At 39.4% G+C, this 17,151-nt stretch overlaps 1 protein-coding gene across 1 annotated transcript in view; it reads left to right on the forward strand.

Annotated features, from left to right (window-relative positions):
• Positions 1-15,356, forward strand: part of LOC114030669 (fer-1-like protein 6) — a 193,259-nt gene extending 177,903 nt beyond the window's left edge. The window contains exons 38-40 of the mRNA XM_027845520.1: positions 2,842-3,005; positions 13,330-13,430; positions 14,345-15,356. Of these exons, the coding sequence (XP_027701321.1) occupies positions 2,842-3,005; positions 13,330-13,430; positions 14,345-14,525 (446 nt within the window). The 3' untranslated portion in view covers positions 14,526-15,356. The remainder of the gene's footprint in view (positions 1-2,841; positions 3,006-13,329; positions 13,431-14,344) is intronic.
• The last annotated feature ends 1,795 nt before the right edge of the window (positions 15,357-17,151 follow it).

The raw sequence follows: 17,151 nt of genomic DNA on the forward strand, positions 1-17,151 counted from the left end.
GGTTTAACAACCAGCTCTCCAGGGGAAAATGTACAAGGGGCAAACTTTTAAGTTTAATCTGCATTATTAACACTTTATCCATCACTTTTTAAATCTACATAATCAATAAAAGTAATAAATCAAGGCCTGATTTGTAGCATTTGTAGGTATAAATACTTGCTCATACAGAAAATTGAACAATCTCTATACAAGCTAACTCCAGCATACCCTGACTGGTAGTCAGAAAACCTGGGTCTGCCACTTATTAAGCAGATTGTGCCTTATTGTGCAAAAATGTCTCTTAACTGTAGGGGCTTCAGTTTCCTTGTTTATAAATGCAGATAATAACATTACTTATTTTACAAAGTTATGATAAGGATCAAATGAGATAATTAGAGTGTGACAGGTGGTATGGGAGGAGGGGTGAAGATTGGTATTGCTAGATCCACCTGTACCTGGCTTCTTACCCTTCATTCCCCAGTCTGCAGGATGCAGTGGGCTGTCACATGATTCAGTAATTAATTAACCAGCTGTGGGTAATTTGGCCACCAGATAGCACTAACTTCAGGCTATCAATTTTGTAACTGTGACTGTTCGCCGTTCTATATTTGCATTCCATCTGGACAATATATTTTCTAAAATGCAGTGTCCAGGACAACATCCAATACTTAAAATTAGTCTGACCAATGTACAGTGAAATGTGATTATTACTTCTCTTGCTCGAGATGCTAGACATCTTTTAATGATGCCTAAAACTGCATTAGTTTTTAAGAAGCCACAGGATACTGCTGACTACTGGTAATAATAGCTAACATTGATTTAGTACTATGTGTCAGGCACTGTGTTAAGCACTTTATTATCCTCAAATTTGATCCTCAAAACAGTCCTGGGAGATAGGTACTATTATTACTCCCATTTTACAGTTGAGGAAACTGAGGCAAACCAAACCAAACTGAGGCAAACTTGGGCAAGTGACTTGCCCAAGGTCACACAGCTAGTAAGTGTCTGAAGTCAGATTTGAACTTGAATCCTACTGACCCTAGGCCTGGAATTCTATCTACTATACAGCCTAGCTGCCCCTAGTGAGCTTGCATGTAACTAAAATTCCCAAATTTTTTCATGTGCTCTCTTGCTAATCACATTTCCCTCATCCTATACTAATAGAGTTGATTTTTGGAACCTAAGTTTAAGACTTGCCTGGCTATTAAATTTCAGCCTATTAAATTCATTGCACTCCCTTCTCCCATGTCAAGGTCCCTACAGATCAGGATTCTGTTATCCAGTTTACTAGCTGTCCCTCCAAACTTTCGTCAGCTGCAAATTTGCTAAGCTTCTTCTAAGTTATTAATTGAAATATTGAACAGAATAGGACCAAGGACCAAATCCTTGGAGACTTCACTCAAGACTTCCTTTCAGGTCGACACTGATCCAAAAATCACTAGTCTTTATTTCATCAGTCAACCAATTGCATAATCACCTAACTGGGACGTCAACTGGATGTCTTCTCTCCATCTTCAAGGAAATCATGAAAAGTTTTGCTGAGTGCCTTGCAGCAACCAGATATATTATATCTGTGATGTTCCCATGATCTGTTAGTCTATTAACTGTCAAAAAAGGAAATGAAGCAAATCTGGAATGATTTGTTCTTAACAAACCCGTTGTGGCTTATAGTGCTCACATCTCTTCTTAACTGCTCACAAATCAAATGTAACACCTAAAGGGCTATACAAATGGAAGATACTTTATCCTTCAGTACCTTTGCAGTAAATCTTGAGGGTGTCCCCAGAATAGGACCTACAGTATGGAACTATGGGATATCTCATTGGGAAAAGTTGACTTCCTTCTCTTAAACTCTTCAACTGCATTGTCTCTCTCTCTCAACATTTAGGATGTGTTGTTCTCTTTAAAGAACCTGTAGGGTAATTTTTTGTTCTGTAGAAGAAGGGAGGGAAATCGAAGCAGCTGAGCTACCTTACAGAAGCTAAGGAATGTAATTCATACTTGAAAACCATATTCCTCAAAGTTTTGTAGAGCTTGTGATCACATTTATCCTTATAATGCCACCATAAAGTACAGTGCCTGGTACAGAGCTTGTTGAATGAAAGAAATTGTTTGAAAACCTCTTTTTTAAAGAGGCCACTGGGTGATGTGGTGGTTAGAGTTCTGGTCTTGGGGCCAGGAAGACTTGAATATGAATCATTCATCACATACTTATTAGCTATATGACCCCTGTGTGAGGATATAAGATTTGTAGGGGGGCAGACTATCCTGGCCAGGTATGCCAATTATAAGGCCAAGTATAAGGGGCCTGATATGTTGTAGGGACACAGACCCTCTGAGAGAGTACTGAGATGCTGAAGAAAGATGAGCCTATGCCAGCTTGATTATTAATAGGTTTTATTAGAGTTAATTGTATTGATTAGGGGAGTTTACTCATGAGATGCAATTCCTGGCAGCAGGAGGACAGATTGATGGATCCCCACACCAACCCCAGGTATTATATAGAAAGAGAACAAAGAAGGCATAATGCCAGGGATGGCCCAGGGTAATGTGCAAGTGTTCTCATGAGATAGTTGTAGTTTCTTTTGCTATTTACATTTACCCAAGGTAGTTTACACTCATCTGTGGAGTCCTAGGTCACGCTTTCACACTCTGGCTACTATTATGCACCTGACCAGTTCATTAATCCCTCTCTGTCTCAGTTTGCTGTCTGTAAAATTAGAATAATAGCACTGATATTCCAGAATTTTTCAAGGATCAAATGAGATTAAATATTTAAAACAGTTTGCAAGCCTTCAAGTGCTGTGTAAGTGTTAACTATTCTTACTGCTGTGATTAAATTATATGGGTTTTTCTTTCTAGGCTCTCTAGAGATGAACCTCAATGGCTTCCCTCGAGGAGCAAAATCTGCCAAGGCCTGTGATCTTCCCAAATCTGGCAACTTGAGTGAGGAGAACAAAATCTCTATATTCCAGCAGAAGCGGGTGAGGGGCTGGTGGCCTTTTGTCAAAGCTGGAGAGCTCACTGTAAGTAAATGAAGAGGGAGAACTTTACATAAATCTCTTAGTGCCTGAGGGAAGAGTGTCTATACTAGGAGTTCCCTACACTATTTAAGTTAAAGGTCTGGACAAAAAATTTTTTTTGACAGTTCAATATATTTAGTTGGTTAATTATTTTGGAGACAGTCTCTAAATAGCTTTGGCTCTGTGTGAATTGACCTTAAAACTTCTAGTATTAACTTTTCACTGGGCATTACTTGACTTCAGCCTTGAACAAATACTTAAATAATGTACAATTATGCCATGACTGTCTTATCATATTATCTACAGGTGCTGGGAGAAGGCTAAGAATGCAATACAAATAAATGATCTGTCCCAGGGTTGTAATAACCTGTAGTTTACAACACATGAAAGTCTTTATCCATTATTGGGATGGCAGAAATTTGGTTTAATGGAAGGAACCCTGGCTTTGAAGTTAAAATGTCTGCATTTATAGGGCAGCTAGGTGGTGCAGTGGATAGAGTACCAGCCCTGAAGTCAGGAGGACCTGAGTTCAAATCAGACACTTGAAACTTACTAGGTGTGTGACCCTAGGCAAGTCACTTAACCCTGATTGCCTTGAAAAAAAAAAGTCTGCATTTAATTCTCAGTTTTGTCATTTTTTAAGATTTATGTCCTTGGGCAAGTCCTTGGCAAGTCTACTTCATAGGGCTATTTTGAGGCTCACACACTATGTCATGCATGTGAAATGCTTTGGACATCTCCTGGGCTGCCCCAAAAGGTAGTGAGCTCATAATCACTGGATCTTTAAGTGAAATTTGGATTGACCATCGATCAAAGATGTTTTAGAAGAGATATTCAGGTATAGTTTGGCCTAGATAACTTTAGAGGTCCCTTCTATAATTTTACTAGGTAAAATATGTTATTATTATTACTATTACAATTATTATTACTATTGCTACTGCCATTGCTGCTCTTATTTTGAATCTGGACAAAAGGCATTCTTCATTCACTTTGTTTTTCCTTTGTAGATAGCTAGGCCAGACTCCTTTTAGTGATTATAAATCTTATTGAGGAAGTTCTACAAAGTTCTGGGATTTGATGCAATTAGCCCAATGTCCTAGATAATGCATATCAACTGCAACACATTACAAACAAGAAATTTTAGAAGAGAAATTATATATAAGATATCATCCAAGAAATTCATGATTGAAAAAGATGGGTAGACCATGTAATGAAAGCAAGGGATAACCTGTGGACACCTATGTGTTCCGTTGGTATCCTTGCAACATTGGAACTTAAATAAAGATCTTAAAATAGTAGTTCTCAAACTTTTTGGCTTCAGGACTCCTTTGCATTCCTGAAAAATTATTAAGGACTCCAAAGAGCTTTTGTTTATGTAACATTTCTATCTAAATTTACCATATTAGAAATCTGATAAATTTAAAAAATATTTGCTAATTAATTTAAAGTAATAATAATAAGCTCCTTACATGTTAACAAAAATAACACATTTTAATGGAAAAATAACTATGTTTTCCAAAACCAGTCAATTTAATGAGAAGAGTAGCATTGTTTTACATATTCTTGAAAATTTCTTTAATGTCTGACAATAGAAGACAGTTGGATTCTAATATTTGCCTCTGCATTCAATCTATTTCAGTTTGTTGTTTTGGCTGAAGTATATGAAAAAAAAAACTGGCCTCACACAGATTTGTAATTGGAAAAGAGAGGGACATTTTAATAGGCAAACAACATCATAATATTATTATAAAAATAGCTTTGACTGAGAGCACCCCTGAAAAGGTCTTAGGTAATTCCCTGGGCCTAGAGACCACACTTTTGAAAACTGTTGCTTTATAATACTGGGCAGATTTCCTGTGTCACATTCATGGGACATCATGGACAAGAACTTCACAGAAATGACAAGCATGGATAGTTTGTGATTTCCATTGATGGAAGAAATACATTGATAAGATCCAAGATCCATTGGAGTATTGAAGGATTATTTTCAGATGTACATAATACAACGTGGGTGTGTGTATTAGCTGTTGTATTATGTTATCGTTGTTTAGTTATTTTCAATTGTATCCAACACTTTGTGATTTCATTTAGAGTTCTCTTGACAAAGACACTGGAGTGGTTTGCCATTTCCTTCTCCAGATCATTTTATAGATGAGGAAACTGAGGCAAATGGGGTTAAGTGACTTACCCAGGGTCACACAGCTAGTAAGTGTCTGAAGCTGGATTTGAATTCAGGAAGATGAGTTGGCCTGACTCCAGGCCAAGCACTCTATCCACTGTGCCACCTCGCTGCAGGGAGCAAACTGCTTATCTCTGGAACTTAAAAGCAGGTATTATTTATGATAATATGGTCAAGTGGAAAGAATGCTTAATAGGGAGTCAGAAGGCCTAAGTTCAAATCTAACCTCTAACAAAATGAGCTTGGGAAAAAATGTGATGGAATGATGATCATAGCTAAAAAACATAGTCCTGGATGGTTTTCTAGAGAGGACTATCATTTTTGTCTTTGCATCCCCAGAATCTAGCATAGTGCCTGACCATAGAGTCTGCTTTACAAATAATTGTTGAATGAATAAACAAAATTAACTAGGCAGAGAAAGTGCCTCCAAAGCAGTGATCTACATAATAAAAGGTCCCAAAGCTCCTCCCTAGGAATGAAGGGTCTTGGGTTCCTCCTTGGCCCTCAGTTTTCTCACCCATAAACTGAGGGGGAGGGGTGGTTTGGACAAGATGACTTCTAAGTTTCTTCTAGCTCCGAATCTGTTACTTTAAAAAAAGTTCAGCTCAATTTTTAAAATTCAGCAAAGATTTATTAAGTACCTACTGGGTGCCAGACCTAGTGCCAGATACTGTGGGACATATAAGATCATAAAGCCCTCATGGAGTTTATAATCCAGTAGGGGAAAGCATAACACAAACACATAAGACATCACTGTGATTTCCTTGGGTCATCTATGTTCTCATGTTTTATTCTTTGTTTTATCCCTAAGTGGGAGCTTGATTGGAACACTGGTCCAGGACATGAGAAGCAATACCTATGGGATGAGGTCATTGAACTCACCCAAAAATAATTTGAGAGAAATGATTATTTCTCTCATATTTTAATAGCCAATTATTGAATTGAGACTAAGGTCTTTTTTCCTCTTCTTCTTCATTTAGAAATCAACCTCTGTAGGCTATTCATACAGCCTCTGAAGTACAGGGCTGACAATGAAATGAAATATCAGGCAAGACAACCCAACTGGGAAAACTTAAATCTGATCAAAAGATGAAGAAATTTTAGTTTAGGTGAATTGGTGCATTCTGGTCCATGTTTTAATCAGACATATCTAGGTGGAATTGGATTCCCCCTTTTGTTTAGATTATCCTACATGGAGTGGTGTAGGTATAGATAAGTCTCTTTGACCAAGGCTGAATGATCAGAGTTATGTCCTCCAGGCCATCATAAGAATAAGCCCACCTCTCATTCTAATAGTCATTCTCTCATCACTTATTAGTCAATCAGAGTTGATTTTCACCCTCAGGCAAACCCCCTTTTCCAAAGGCTTTGTAAGTATTTAAAGACAGGTTAGGTCTCTTTGCTCACTGAGAGGAACAAATTAGCTAATTTTGTTGATTACTTGCTAGCTGTGATTAATAAAATTGATCATAATTTACCCAGAAACTCGATTTCTCAGGAATTTTCACTTGTCACAAATTCAAACCAGAGAAAAGAAACAGACTTTCGTTACCATCCAGGATAGCCTTGTGTCTTGGTTCAGTTTCAAATACATTGCAGAAAGAATCCATGGCATTACTCTTAAAAGAATGTAGCCTGTGCCACTCAGGGTCAGCACAGCATTGGGCATCCCCAATGTCAGATATCAGATACAGTGATAGGTTTTAGTTAATTGCACATTCACTATATCTGGGTCAACACAGCAGCCAAAAAGCTAATATGATCTAGGGTTGAAATAAGAGAGCCACATCTTCCAAAATGAAAGAAATACTGTCCTATGCCCTAGTTAGACCATATCTGGACTATTGGACATTTCTGTGTGCTATGTTTTAGGAAAGACATTGATAAGCAAGCAAATATCCCCCAAAAGAAGTGACCAGGACAGCAAAGGAACTGGAGACCTTGTCATAGGAATGGCAGATAAAGAAAATGGGGATATTTAGAAAAGGAGAGAAAACTCAGGAGGAGGGACGTATCATCCATCTTCAAGTATTAGAAGAGGTATCATATGAAAAGGGAATTGTTCTGCTTGGACCCACCGGGCTGAAACAGACATAATGGTTGTAAGCTTGAGAGAAGCAGATTTCAGTTTTTATGTCAGCATAAACATCCTAACATTTTATCTTTCTGAGACTATAATGTTCTGGCTCGGGAGATAATGAGTTCTAGTCACTGGAAGTCTTCAAGTGAGAGGCTGGATGGGAATGTTGTTCTTAATTGGAACAGGAGGTCTCTGAAGTCCCTTCTAACTTATATAATTTTGTGCATGTGTATGGTGGGAGGAAGGGGCACATGGTAAGGGACCGGATGTTGGAGTCAGGAAGAGAGAGATGGAATGCAATTTTCAAACCTAGCCTAGGGCACCTAGATGTTTTCTCCTAACTCTGGTCATGAGCTTACACAAAATACTTGAGTAGGTTAGATTTACAGTTAATTCATAATTAACTCCAGTGTGCCAGTCTCTATATAAACCTCTCCTTGCTTCATCAGGGTAGATGTCAGAGCCTATTACAAACATACACACTTAGCAGACTGCCTAGCACATAGTAAGTACTTAATAAACGGATGTTGCCTTGCCTTGCCTTGCCTTTCCTGTGATCAGCACTGAGGGTTGCTCATGTGGAACAAATGTGCAGTAAGGTAGTAGGGCTTCCCTGGCCCCGATAGGGATTGGGGGGAGGGAAAAAGAATGAGAGGTCAGAGAGACCTTTTTTCTGTGTCAAGTAAATGATGGAAGTAAGCCTGGTTTTTCACCTGTCACATCACTCACCTCCCCAAAATAACATTTCCATTAAGGACAGGTAGGCTTGCAGGGACAGCTCAGTGTGACTGTTAGTGAATCCCACTGTTGGCTCCCCAAGGATGCCCTCAGGAATTCAGAATGTTGGCATTGGACTAATTGCAAAAAGGTTCACATTAGAGCACTGGACTTGGAGTCAGACTTAGTCCTAGCTTTGATACTTACAAGCTGTGAGAATATAAGCAAGTTACTTCATCTCTCTTAGCCTCAGTTTACTTGCCCATAAAGTGGAAATGAGAGGCAGCACAATGTAGTGATTAAAGAATTGACCTCTGAGTCAGGAAGACTGTGAGGACATGCCTGAGTTGAGGTCTCTCCTTTTTTTTCCCATCCATGAATAGTTTATTATGTAAACAGCATGCCAATTGTTTTTCTTTTTTTTTTTTACATTAAATTTATTATTTTTTAAGTTTATTTACTTTTAGTTTTCAACATTCACTTCCACAAGATTTTGAGTTCCAAATTTTCTCCCCATCTCACCCCTCTCCCCACCCCAAGATGGCATTCATTCTGAATATCCTTTCCCTTAATCTGCCCTCCCTTCTATCTCTCCCCCTTCTCTCATCCCATTCCCCTTCTATTTTCCTATAGGGCAGGATAGATTTCTATTGAAGTCTCTCCTTAAACAGAGGGTTGGAGTTCATGACCCCCACCCTCCAATCAGAAAGGCAGAGGGTAGTGATGAGGTTCAATACCAAGGCTTATGAGATATTACAGGATGACAAGGTTATTCTACTAATGAGCTTCTTGGGGCATGGGGAGAAATCCTAAGGTAGTTCAGTCAAGTGAGAAGTGACTGAGCAAGTAATTTAACTTCTCAGCCTCAGTTTCCTCATGCATAAAATGGGAATGCCAATAACATCTACCTCACAGAGTTGTGAGGATCAAATAAGACAACTTATCTAAAGTACCTTGCAAACAAAGCACTATATAAATACTAGCTATTATTATTATGACTAAAATAAAATAGAATGTCAGAGCAGGAAAGGGTTTCAAATATCTAATTCAACCTCTTCCTCAGATGAGGAAAACTGAGGCTTAGGTTAAGTGGCTTATTTGCCTGATGTACCTCTTTCTCTCCTCATAGGTATATCCAGTAATTTCTATTACCCCTAAGTTAGAGGAGATGAGGTCATTGAATTTTGATCCAAATGAGCATTGTTTTGCAAGTGGCCTGTGCTGCAAGGGAAATGTTATTCTATAAAAATAGCATTTTATAGAATTAGTGCACTTAATAGTAATTTAAGCCCTAGAGTTAATGAAACCCTTCAGGGCTCTGGGGCTTTGAAGAGCCCAGAGCCAGATTCTCTTTGGCTTTGGCCCCATGAGGATTGTCTTGGAGCCCTCCTGGCCTCACCATGAGGCCTCTGACATTGATGTGCCTCTGACACTGCGGCCCTGTCTGTGAAAGGCAGCATTTTCTCAGCATAGCAACCTGGTCAGGCTGGGCATTAAAAAAGCACACAGGAAGTATCAGTGCCCACAAATTGGGATGTTCTTAGTTTTTCAAAGCTTTGCTTGTCCATCAGGAGGGAGTTATCAAAACCATAAGGAAAATTCATTTGAGTCAAACTTTAGTGACCTCATTTCCTTTAACTTAGGGATAATGGAAATTACTTGATGTGCCTGTGAGTTGAGAAGCCTCAATTTTCCTCATCTGTAGGAAGAGGAGGTTGAATTAAATCTGTGAAACCTTTCTGGCTCTAGCATTCTGTTTTGTTGTTCAGTCTTATCAGACTTTATCCAGTATCTTTGCCAAGAAAGTCACATGGACAGCACTAGTATGCTATGGTAGACACTTTCTATGCCTGAACCTCTGCTCTAAATCTCATGAGCTTCGTATTTGGCTATACTTAGGAGTGGAGGGGATGGGTTGGCACCCTTTGGGACAGGTAACAAAAGTTCAATAGCTCCTTTATTTAGCACTCTGCCACTTACAAAACACTTTCCTCACAAAAATCCCCTGAGACAGTGCCAGCATCATTATTTCCATTTTGCTGATGTAGAAACTGAGGCTCAGACAAGCAAAATGACTTGTCCAAAGTCACAGGAATAGTAACTGGGTCTTCTGGTTTTTAAAGCATTGGCTCACAAATCTGGAACTGGTAGGGACCTTAAATACCATATGATCCAACTCCACTCCTTTTGCAGTTGAGGGAATTGAGGCTCAGGGAGGTGACTTGCTCAATGTCATGCAGGTAAGCATCAAAAGCTGGATATACTACACAGTGGATGGAGTTAGGAAGACCTGAGTTCAAGTATGGCCTCAGACACTTACTAGCTATGTGACCCTGAGTAAATCTCTTAACCCTATTTGCCTCAATTTCCTCATTTGTAAAATGATCTGGAGAAGGAAATGGCAAACCAATACAGTATCTTTGCCAAGAAAACCCAAAATGGGGTCAAGAAGAGTTGGACACAACTAAAAAATGATTGAACATATATTAAAAGTGTTATAACAATCATAAAAAGGATGGGTCTTAATGAGAAATTATTTTTTCTGAAGGAAGAAACTCAAGGTTCCTAGAAGTTTCAATCAGTGAGTGGATTATGCTAATAGACCATTAAATGGCAATGTCTGTTATTTTACAGATAGCAAAGCCAAATCCTGTATGTGTCCTGTCCTTCCCATTTTCTCCTTCCCCTTCACAAATGCCCTTAGCTTAACAGATAACCTTCAAACTAAGCTGTTGATTCTATAATTCTGCTTTAAATTCCATTTGGAAGTGTATTAACCTAAAAATCATGCCTGAACCCATATAGGACATAGATTCTTCTACAGAAAGACACTGGATAATATTAACAACTTACATTTATATCATACCTCAAAATTTACAAAGTACTTTGCTTATAGCAATGCCATGATGCAAATAGTTTTAAATTTATTTAATTTTTAACATGTGGAATAAAATAAGCATTTTCAGAACATAATACAAAAAAAGATAATTGCACATGAAACAGCAAATCTATGTACAACTTGCTATTCCTTTTAAATGCACAACAAAGTTATCAAGTAAATTTCTTTTTTTCTTCCCTTCCTTCCCCCTACCCCCCACCATTATATACACACACACACATATATATATATATATATGCAAAATTATTCTCTACATACTTCTATTCATCCAGTTACTGAAGTAGCTCCATTTTATACATGGAAACCATGAGACTCTATGAGATTAAGTAGTTTACCTGTGATCACAGAGCTAATAAGTGTCTCAGGCAAGATTTGAACCCTGAGTTCCTGGTCCAGAACTTTAGTTACTATGCTTTTCTTGATGTAAGTTTGGAATTTAGCCTAAATATCGTTAAGCAAACATCCTGGAATTTTACAATAAACGTTGCAATAAGGATTCTGCCACTGCTTCCTTGACTCTTTACGTAAGCTTTGTGGCTACTCAAGGCCATCCAGCCAATTCTGGGAGGCAGTGCGAAGATAGCTCATTTCATTAGGATAATCAATAACCCACCCACACAGGGTAGGCTTGCAGAGAATTAGACCCCAAAACAGGGGAGGTACTTAATAGCAGCTGCCTCTAGACATGGAAGCACAGGAGAAAGAGCGGTATCTCTGGAGTCAGAGGTCCTAGATTCAAATTCTACTTCAGCTACTAACTACCTTTGTAATCTTGGGCAAGCACTTTACCTCCCCGGGCCTCAGTTTTCTCATCTGTAAAATGGGGGAGTTAGACTAAATGGCCTCTGAAGGTCTTTCCCACTTCTAGGTCTGGGATCCTTTTCTATGGACCTTTTATTTGGTTTCCATTGGAATCTACGTCTTCAGCAGTCTTCTGGGCATATTTGCTTCCAGCAAGTGACTGTGTCCTTTTATCCCACAAAGGGTTAAAGGAGGTTGAACTCACTGACTTCTCAAGTGTCAAAGAGAGGAATCACAATCCTTATCTCGTGGTAAGCAGATTGATAAATTTCCAATTTCTAGCTGCTGTACCTGATAAATTTCCAATTTCTAGCTGCTGTACCACCATATCTGTTGGTGATCAGAACTCTTGGCATATTTAGACCTTGGCTAGAGAGCCTCTGCAAAATTGAGCTCCACCAACCAATTACACAATTTTCCTCCAGAAAGACATATAATGGAAACTATTAGCACATAGACAATTAGGGGAAACTAACTCCATAAGGAGCACTCTCCCAAGTAAATGGACTATTAGGGAAACTATTAACTCAATTAATAGCTTATAAAGCTATCAAAAATGATTCCTATATAATGAAAAGAGAATCTTTAACAATAATACTAAATGTATTACAATTTTTTCCTGTAAAGAGGATTAAAATGCCTTTTCTAGAGTCATTTAGGTTGGCTCTTCCCAATTCCTGTCATGATAGAGAAAGAGAGACAGAGAGACACAGACAGAGAGAGACAGAGACACACAGAGACAAAGAAAGACAGATACAGAGAAAGTATGGTACTTGATTTATCTCCAGATCAGAGCAGATCCAGGTTTGGGCTACCCTCCTTCCTTGTGGCCAGCTAGCTGAGAGGGAGGGAGAACCTGAGGCTGACCAAGGAGAGCCACCATTCTCCCATTCCCCAAACCACTGGGAAAGGTCAGGTTTCTGCCAACAAACGGAAAAACAAGGGTCAGATCGGTGTCAGAAGGTAACTACTTTTGTTGTCCCCCAATGGGGAAGAGACAGACAAGAAGACATGGAAACAAGACACCTCTGTCCTGAATATTTTCCTCCTGTTGCCAATGCAGTACGTACCTAGTTGGGTGTGTCTTTCCAGGTCTTCAAAGCTCAAATTTTCTGCTTATTATTTCCAATTTATCCTGTAGGTAGTTTGTGTGCACATAGGTATTTTCATGTCTCCTCCATTAGAATCTGAGTCCCTTGAGAGTAAGGAGTTGCCTTTCTTTGTATCCCTAGAGCTTATCACAATACCTGGCACATAGTAGGTACTTAACAAATGGTTGTTGATTTGACTCCTTGGTGCTCCCTGTCATCTTCCTGGAGAGGCAGAGCCAGATGTTCATCAATGTGCAGTGAATCTTAAGGAATGTTAAATTACTTCCCAGTGTTCCTAATCAGAAAACAAACAAACACTAGATTGTGGGATCAAGTCTGCTCCCTAATCATTTTTGTGCCCTTAAAGAGAAGCACTGCACTGCCTCAGTTTTTTTCTTCTATAAAATGGGGATAATGATACCTGCAAGTGCCTATATGGGGAGGCAAGTGTTGTTCAGATCTGAAAGTACTATACACATGGGATGTCTGCTTTGCTTCTGGTTTTCTTCTAAGAGATTTTTGTAACAGAGATGAATTAAAATATTTTCTTCCCGACATAGGGTAAAGTAGAAGCCGAGTTACATTTAGTCACTGCTGAGGAAGCTGAAAAAAACCCGGTTGGCAAAGCTCGGAAAGAACCAGAACCCCTGGATAAACCCAAGTGAGTAGAAGACCATCTTTCTGTCCTTTCAGAGAGCTGAAAGTGCACTTAAGGGCTCCCCACCCCTGGTTTAGTCATTGCACCCCACCCCCACTCCAGAGAGGGACAGATAAATTTGTTTAGTAGAATGCTTCAACAGGAAAACTTTTCAAGCCTGAGGACCCATTCCATGGACCTTGGGGGCCTTACACCAAGAGTCTAATGCTTCTTTTTGGGTCATTTCCTATTGTTTCACATTAATTTATTGAATTTCTCTAGCTAGGTTGTGAACTCCTTGAGATCAGGAACTATGTAATCTCCACATCAGACTAGCAGAATGACACATACACGTGGATAAGTAGTATTTGTTTATGCACATTCATTGTTGAACACCTGTCATCTATGAATTCATTTATTTTTTGAGGGACAACATGGCATAGTGTTTGGAGCTCTAGACATGAAATCAGGAGGTTCTGAGTTTGAATCCTGCTTTAAACACTTTCTAGCTGTGTGATTCTAGGCAAGTTACTTAACCTCTCAGCCTGTTTCCTCCTCTCTAAAATGAGGATAATAATGATTATAATTGTTATTTATTATTATTATTATTATCATTTATTATTCTATAAGGCTTTGTCAGGTAAATTGGAGGAAGAAATTATGGAAGTTTTTAAACCCAGAGTTAGGAGATAATCAGCAGCAAAATGTTCTGTGGAGGTACCATTCTAGTCATTATAGTAGGGACAAGGGTCATCATTTAAAATATTCCCTTTCCCCACCCCTTGAGGATTTCTCTCATGTAATAGCAACTTTTGGATTTGAGGGATCGAGAAGGTCTTCTTTAGAAATGGTCTTGAGTCTAACGGGCACTCACTTGAAATAGTGGCAAAATAGTGGGATCCTTTGACTCATTCCAATCTTTGCTGCCTCTCTCCCAGCCGCCCGGACACCTCCTTCTCCTGGTTCCTGAGTCCCTTCAAGTGCCTGTACCACCTCATCTGGAGGAATTACAAGAAGTACATAATCATTGCCTTCATTCTCATCATCCTTATTGTCTTCCTGGTGCTCTTCATCTATACGCTGCCTGGAGCCATCAGCAGCAGGATAGTTGGCTCATAGAGGATAGGATCTTTCTTTTTTTCATTCATTAGCTTCATCACCATCAACAAATATCTATTAAGCACCTGCTATATGCAGAGCACGTGTACTAGGTCCTGGTGATGGGGGGAGGTGTAATACAAAGATGAATAAGGTATGGTCTAATGGAGAATTAAACACAAATCAGTAAAGGCTAAAGAAAAGAAACTCTCCTGTCCTGTACAGCCCTCCCAGTCTCTATGCCTTGCTACCTTCTTTTTCACATTTGAATAATTAGTTCAAGGTATGTCGTAGCGGTCTGAACATATCAGCTTCACTCTGACCTCGTCAGCCAATGTATCAGACAAGTCAGTGGGCTCTGACAAGTCCCAGAAGTTGAGTCAAGGGCACACTCATTTGCTAATGCTTCAAAAACATTCTTCTATTGGGCAAAGGTAAAAAGTGCTATTCTCTATGAATGTAGTTCTCCCTAGGATCTGATCCCACCACTCCTGAAATGTGAGTAGCACAGTAGAGATTGTTGAAGCTTAGAACCCTTGGAAAATACCTGTATGCCCCTGAGTTCCTTCATCCCTGATGTAAGGCAGCCCCAAGAGTGACAGTCAATGTAAGCCTTTTTTATGACAAGCACAATGAATCAACTGTAACAGAACTGAGATTCAAACCTCTGATCCCAAATCTGTCACACTTTCCATTGTGGTATTTTGGGGTAAGGCACAAAAAAGTCTCAAAAACAGTAGAACAACTCCAAACAGTAGAAGCCTGAGGTTGAGTTCACATAGTACCTCGATGAGTCAATAAGCACCTACTAAGTGCCAGGCACTGTGCTGAGTGCTAGGAATACAAATAAATAAAAATGAAGGCAATCTGTGCTCTCAAAGAGCTTACAATGTAATGGGGGAAGACAAGACACAAACCAAAACTGAAAAGCAGAGAGTGGAGAGAGAAGGTACCTGGTGTGAGGGAATGATAGAGCAGTCCAAAGAATTCCAAAAGGAGTGCAACTGGTGGAAACTAATTAGAAGGTTATGCTGGAACCTCTCCTCAAATGGAGGTTTTGGAGCTCATTCCTTGGCCCTCTAAGTCAGAGGTCCTCCATAGACCTCCCTGGTCTATGCCATCAAGGTCCCCTGGGATGGGTACACATGTAGAAAACCTCAGAAATACCTTCTACTGAGATCCATCTACACAGTGTGAAGTTATGGGCTTCTCATGAACGTCAACACTTGCAGGATTTGGTCAACAACCTTCATTGGTCTATGTGGTATCAGAATTGCTGAATGAACTGACTCCCAAAGTTGTCATTTTTCCTTGGGCATCATAATAATAACTAATATTGAAAAAGCAACTTTAAGGTTGACAAAGCACTTTATATATATTGATTCACTAGATCCTCACAACAGCCCTGAGAGGCAGGTGCTGTTATTATCCCCGTTTTACAGATGAAGAAACTGAGGCTGGCAGGTTGACTGATTTGCCTTAGGGTCTCAGAACTGTTAATTGTTTGAGCCAGGATTCAAACTTAGGCCCTCCTAAATGCACATCCCATGCTCTATCTACTAAACTATCTAGCTTCCTCCTCAAGTATCATGGTACTTCCCAGTTTTATATCATGATACATTTTGTACTTTTGTCTTTTTCTTGGGTTGTCATGACCCCCCAAGTTAATCATCTTCCTGGGACCAATCTTCTGGTGTTGGTTCTTTTCATGAGCAATGGGTGGGTAGTTTATCATGGGCTCTGTCCTTGAAGCCTTTACTGCTTAGGAGGACCTGCCAGAGACTGAGTCTCTGATATGTCCTTAAACGATCCAGGGTCAACTCCAGGCCACAATCATGAGTCAGGATTTGGGAGATGATGTTGATTCAAAATAATTTTAAAATTTCAGAATTATACAGAAAATTCTTAAACATTTGTCTCAACTAAAAAAAAAATATTGTCTGAAAGTTGTTTTCTTTTTTTTCAATTACACTAGCAACAGATATTCTTACTAATCAGAGAGATATGAAGGAATCAAGTAAGGAGGGCTCACTTCCAGCTGGGAAGATCAGAAAAGAGGAGACAATATTTGAGTCGGTCTTTGAAGAAAGGGAAGGGTAATAGGAAGGGAAATGAGAATCCCCTGCAGATATGGAATGAGCTTGTGTCTAGTCTGTGCAAAAACAGATGCAGGTAGGGTACGACTAGATCAGAGAACAAGGCCTATTTGACTGGAGTGTGAGGTCCATAAAGAGGAGTGTCATGATGTGAAATCGGATTGGGAAAGTAGCTGTGTCCCAGATTGTGAAGAGTTTGGAATGCCAGATTAAGAAATTTATACTTTGTCCTATAGACAATGGGGAACTACTGAAGAGTAGTTGAATTGAACATCTGAACTTCTGCAGAGCAATACATAAGACCCTGGCAGAGAGGAGGACATTTACTGTTTCTTTACTGTCATTATCAAGAGACTCTGTTTACTATCTGGGGTACCAAAGGGGGCAGGTAGGGCTTTCTAATTTGCCCACAAACCCTGAAATGATACTGAACTACATGAAGGACTCCAGACACTATAGTGACTTTGGATGTGCCTTATGGCTGACAGCCATCTTGATGAGGAAAAAAAGCATAACTTAAGGATGAATTGTGAGTTAATTTTACTTTCCAC

This window comes from Vombatus ursinus, unplaced genomic scaffold (assembly GCF_900497805.2).
Source record: "Vombatus ursinus unplaced genomic scaffold, bare-nosed wombat genome assembly UNPS02014973.1, whole genome shotgun sequence".
NCBI classification, from domain to species: domain Eukaryota; kingdom Metazoa; phylum Chordata; class Mammalia; order Diprotodontia; family Vombatidae; genus Vombatus; species Vombatus ursinus.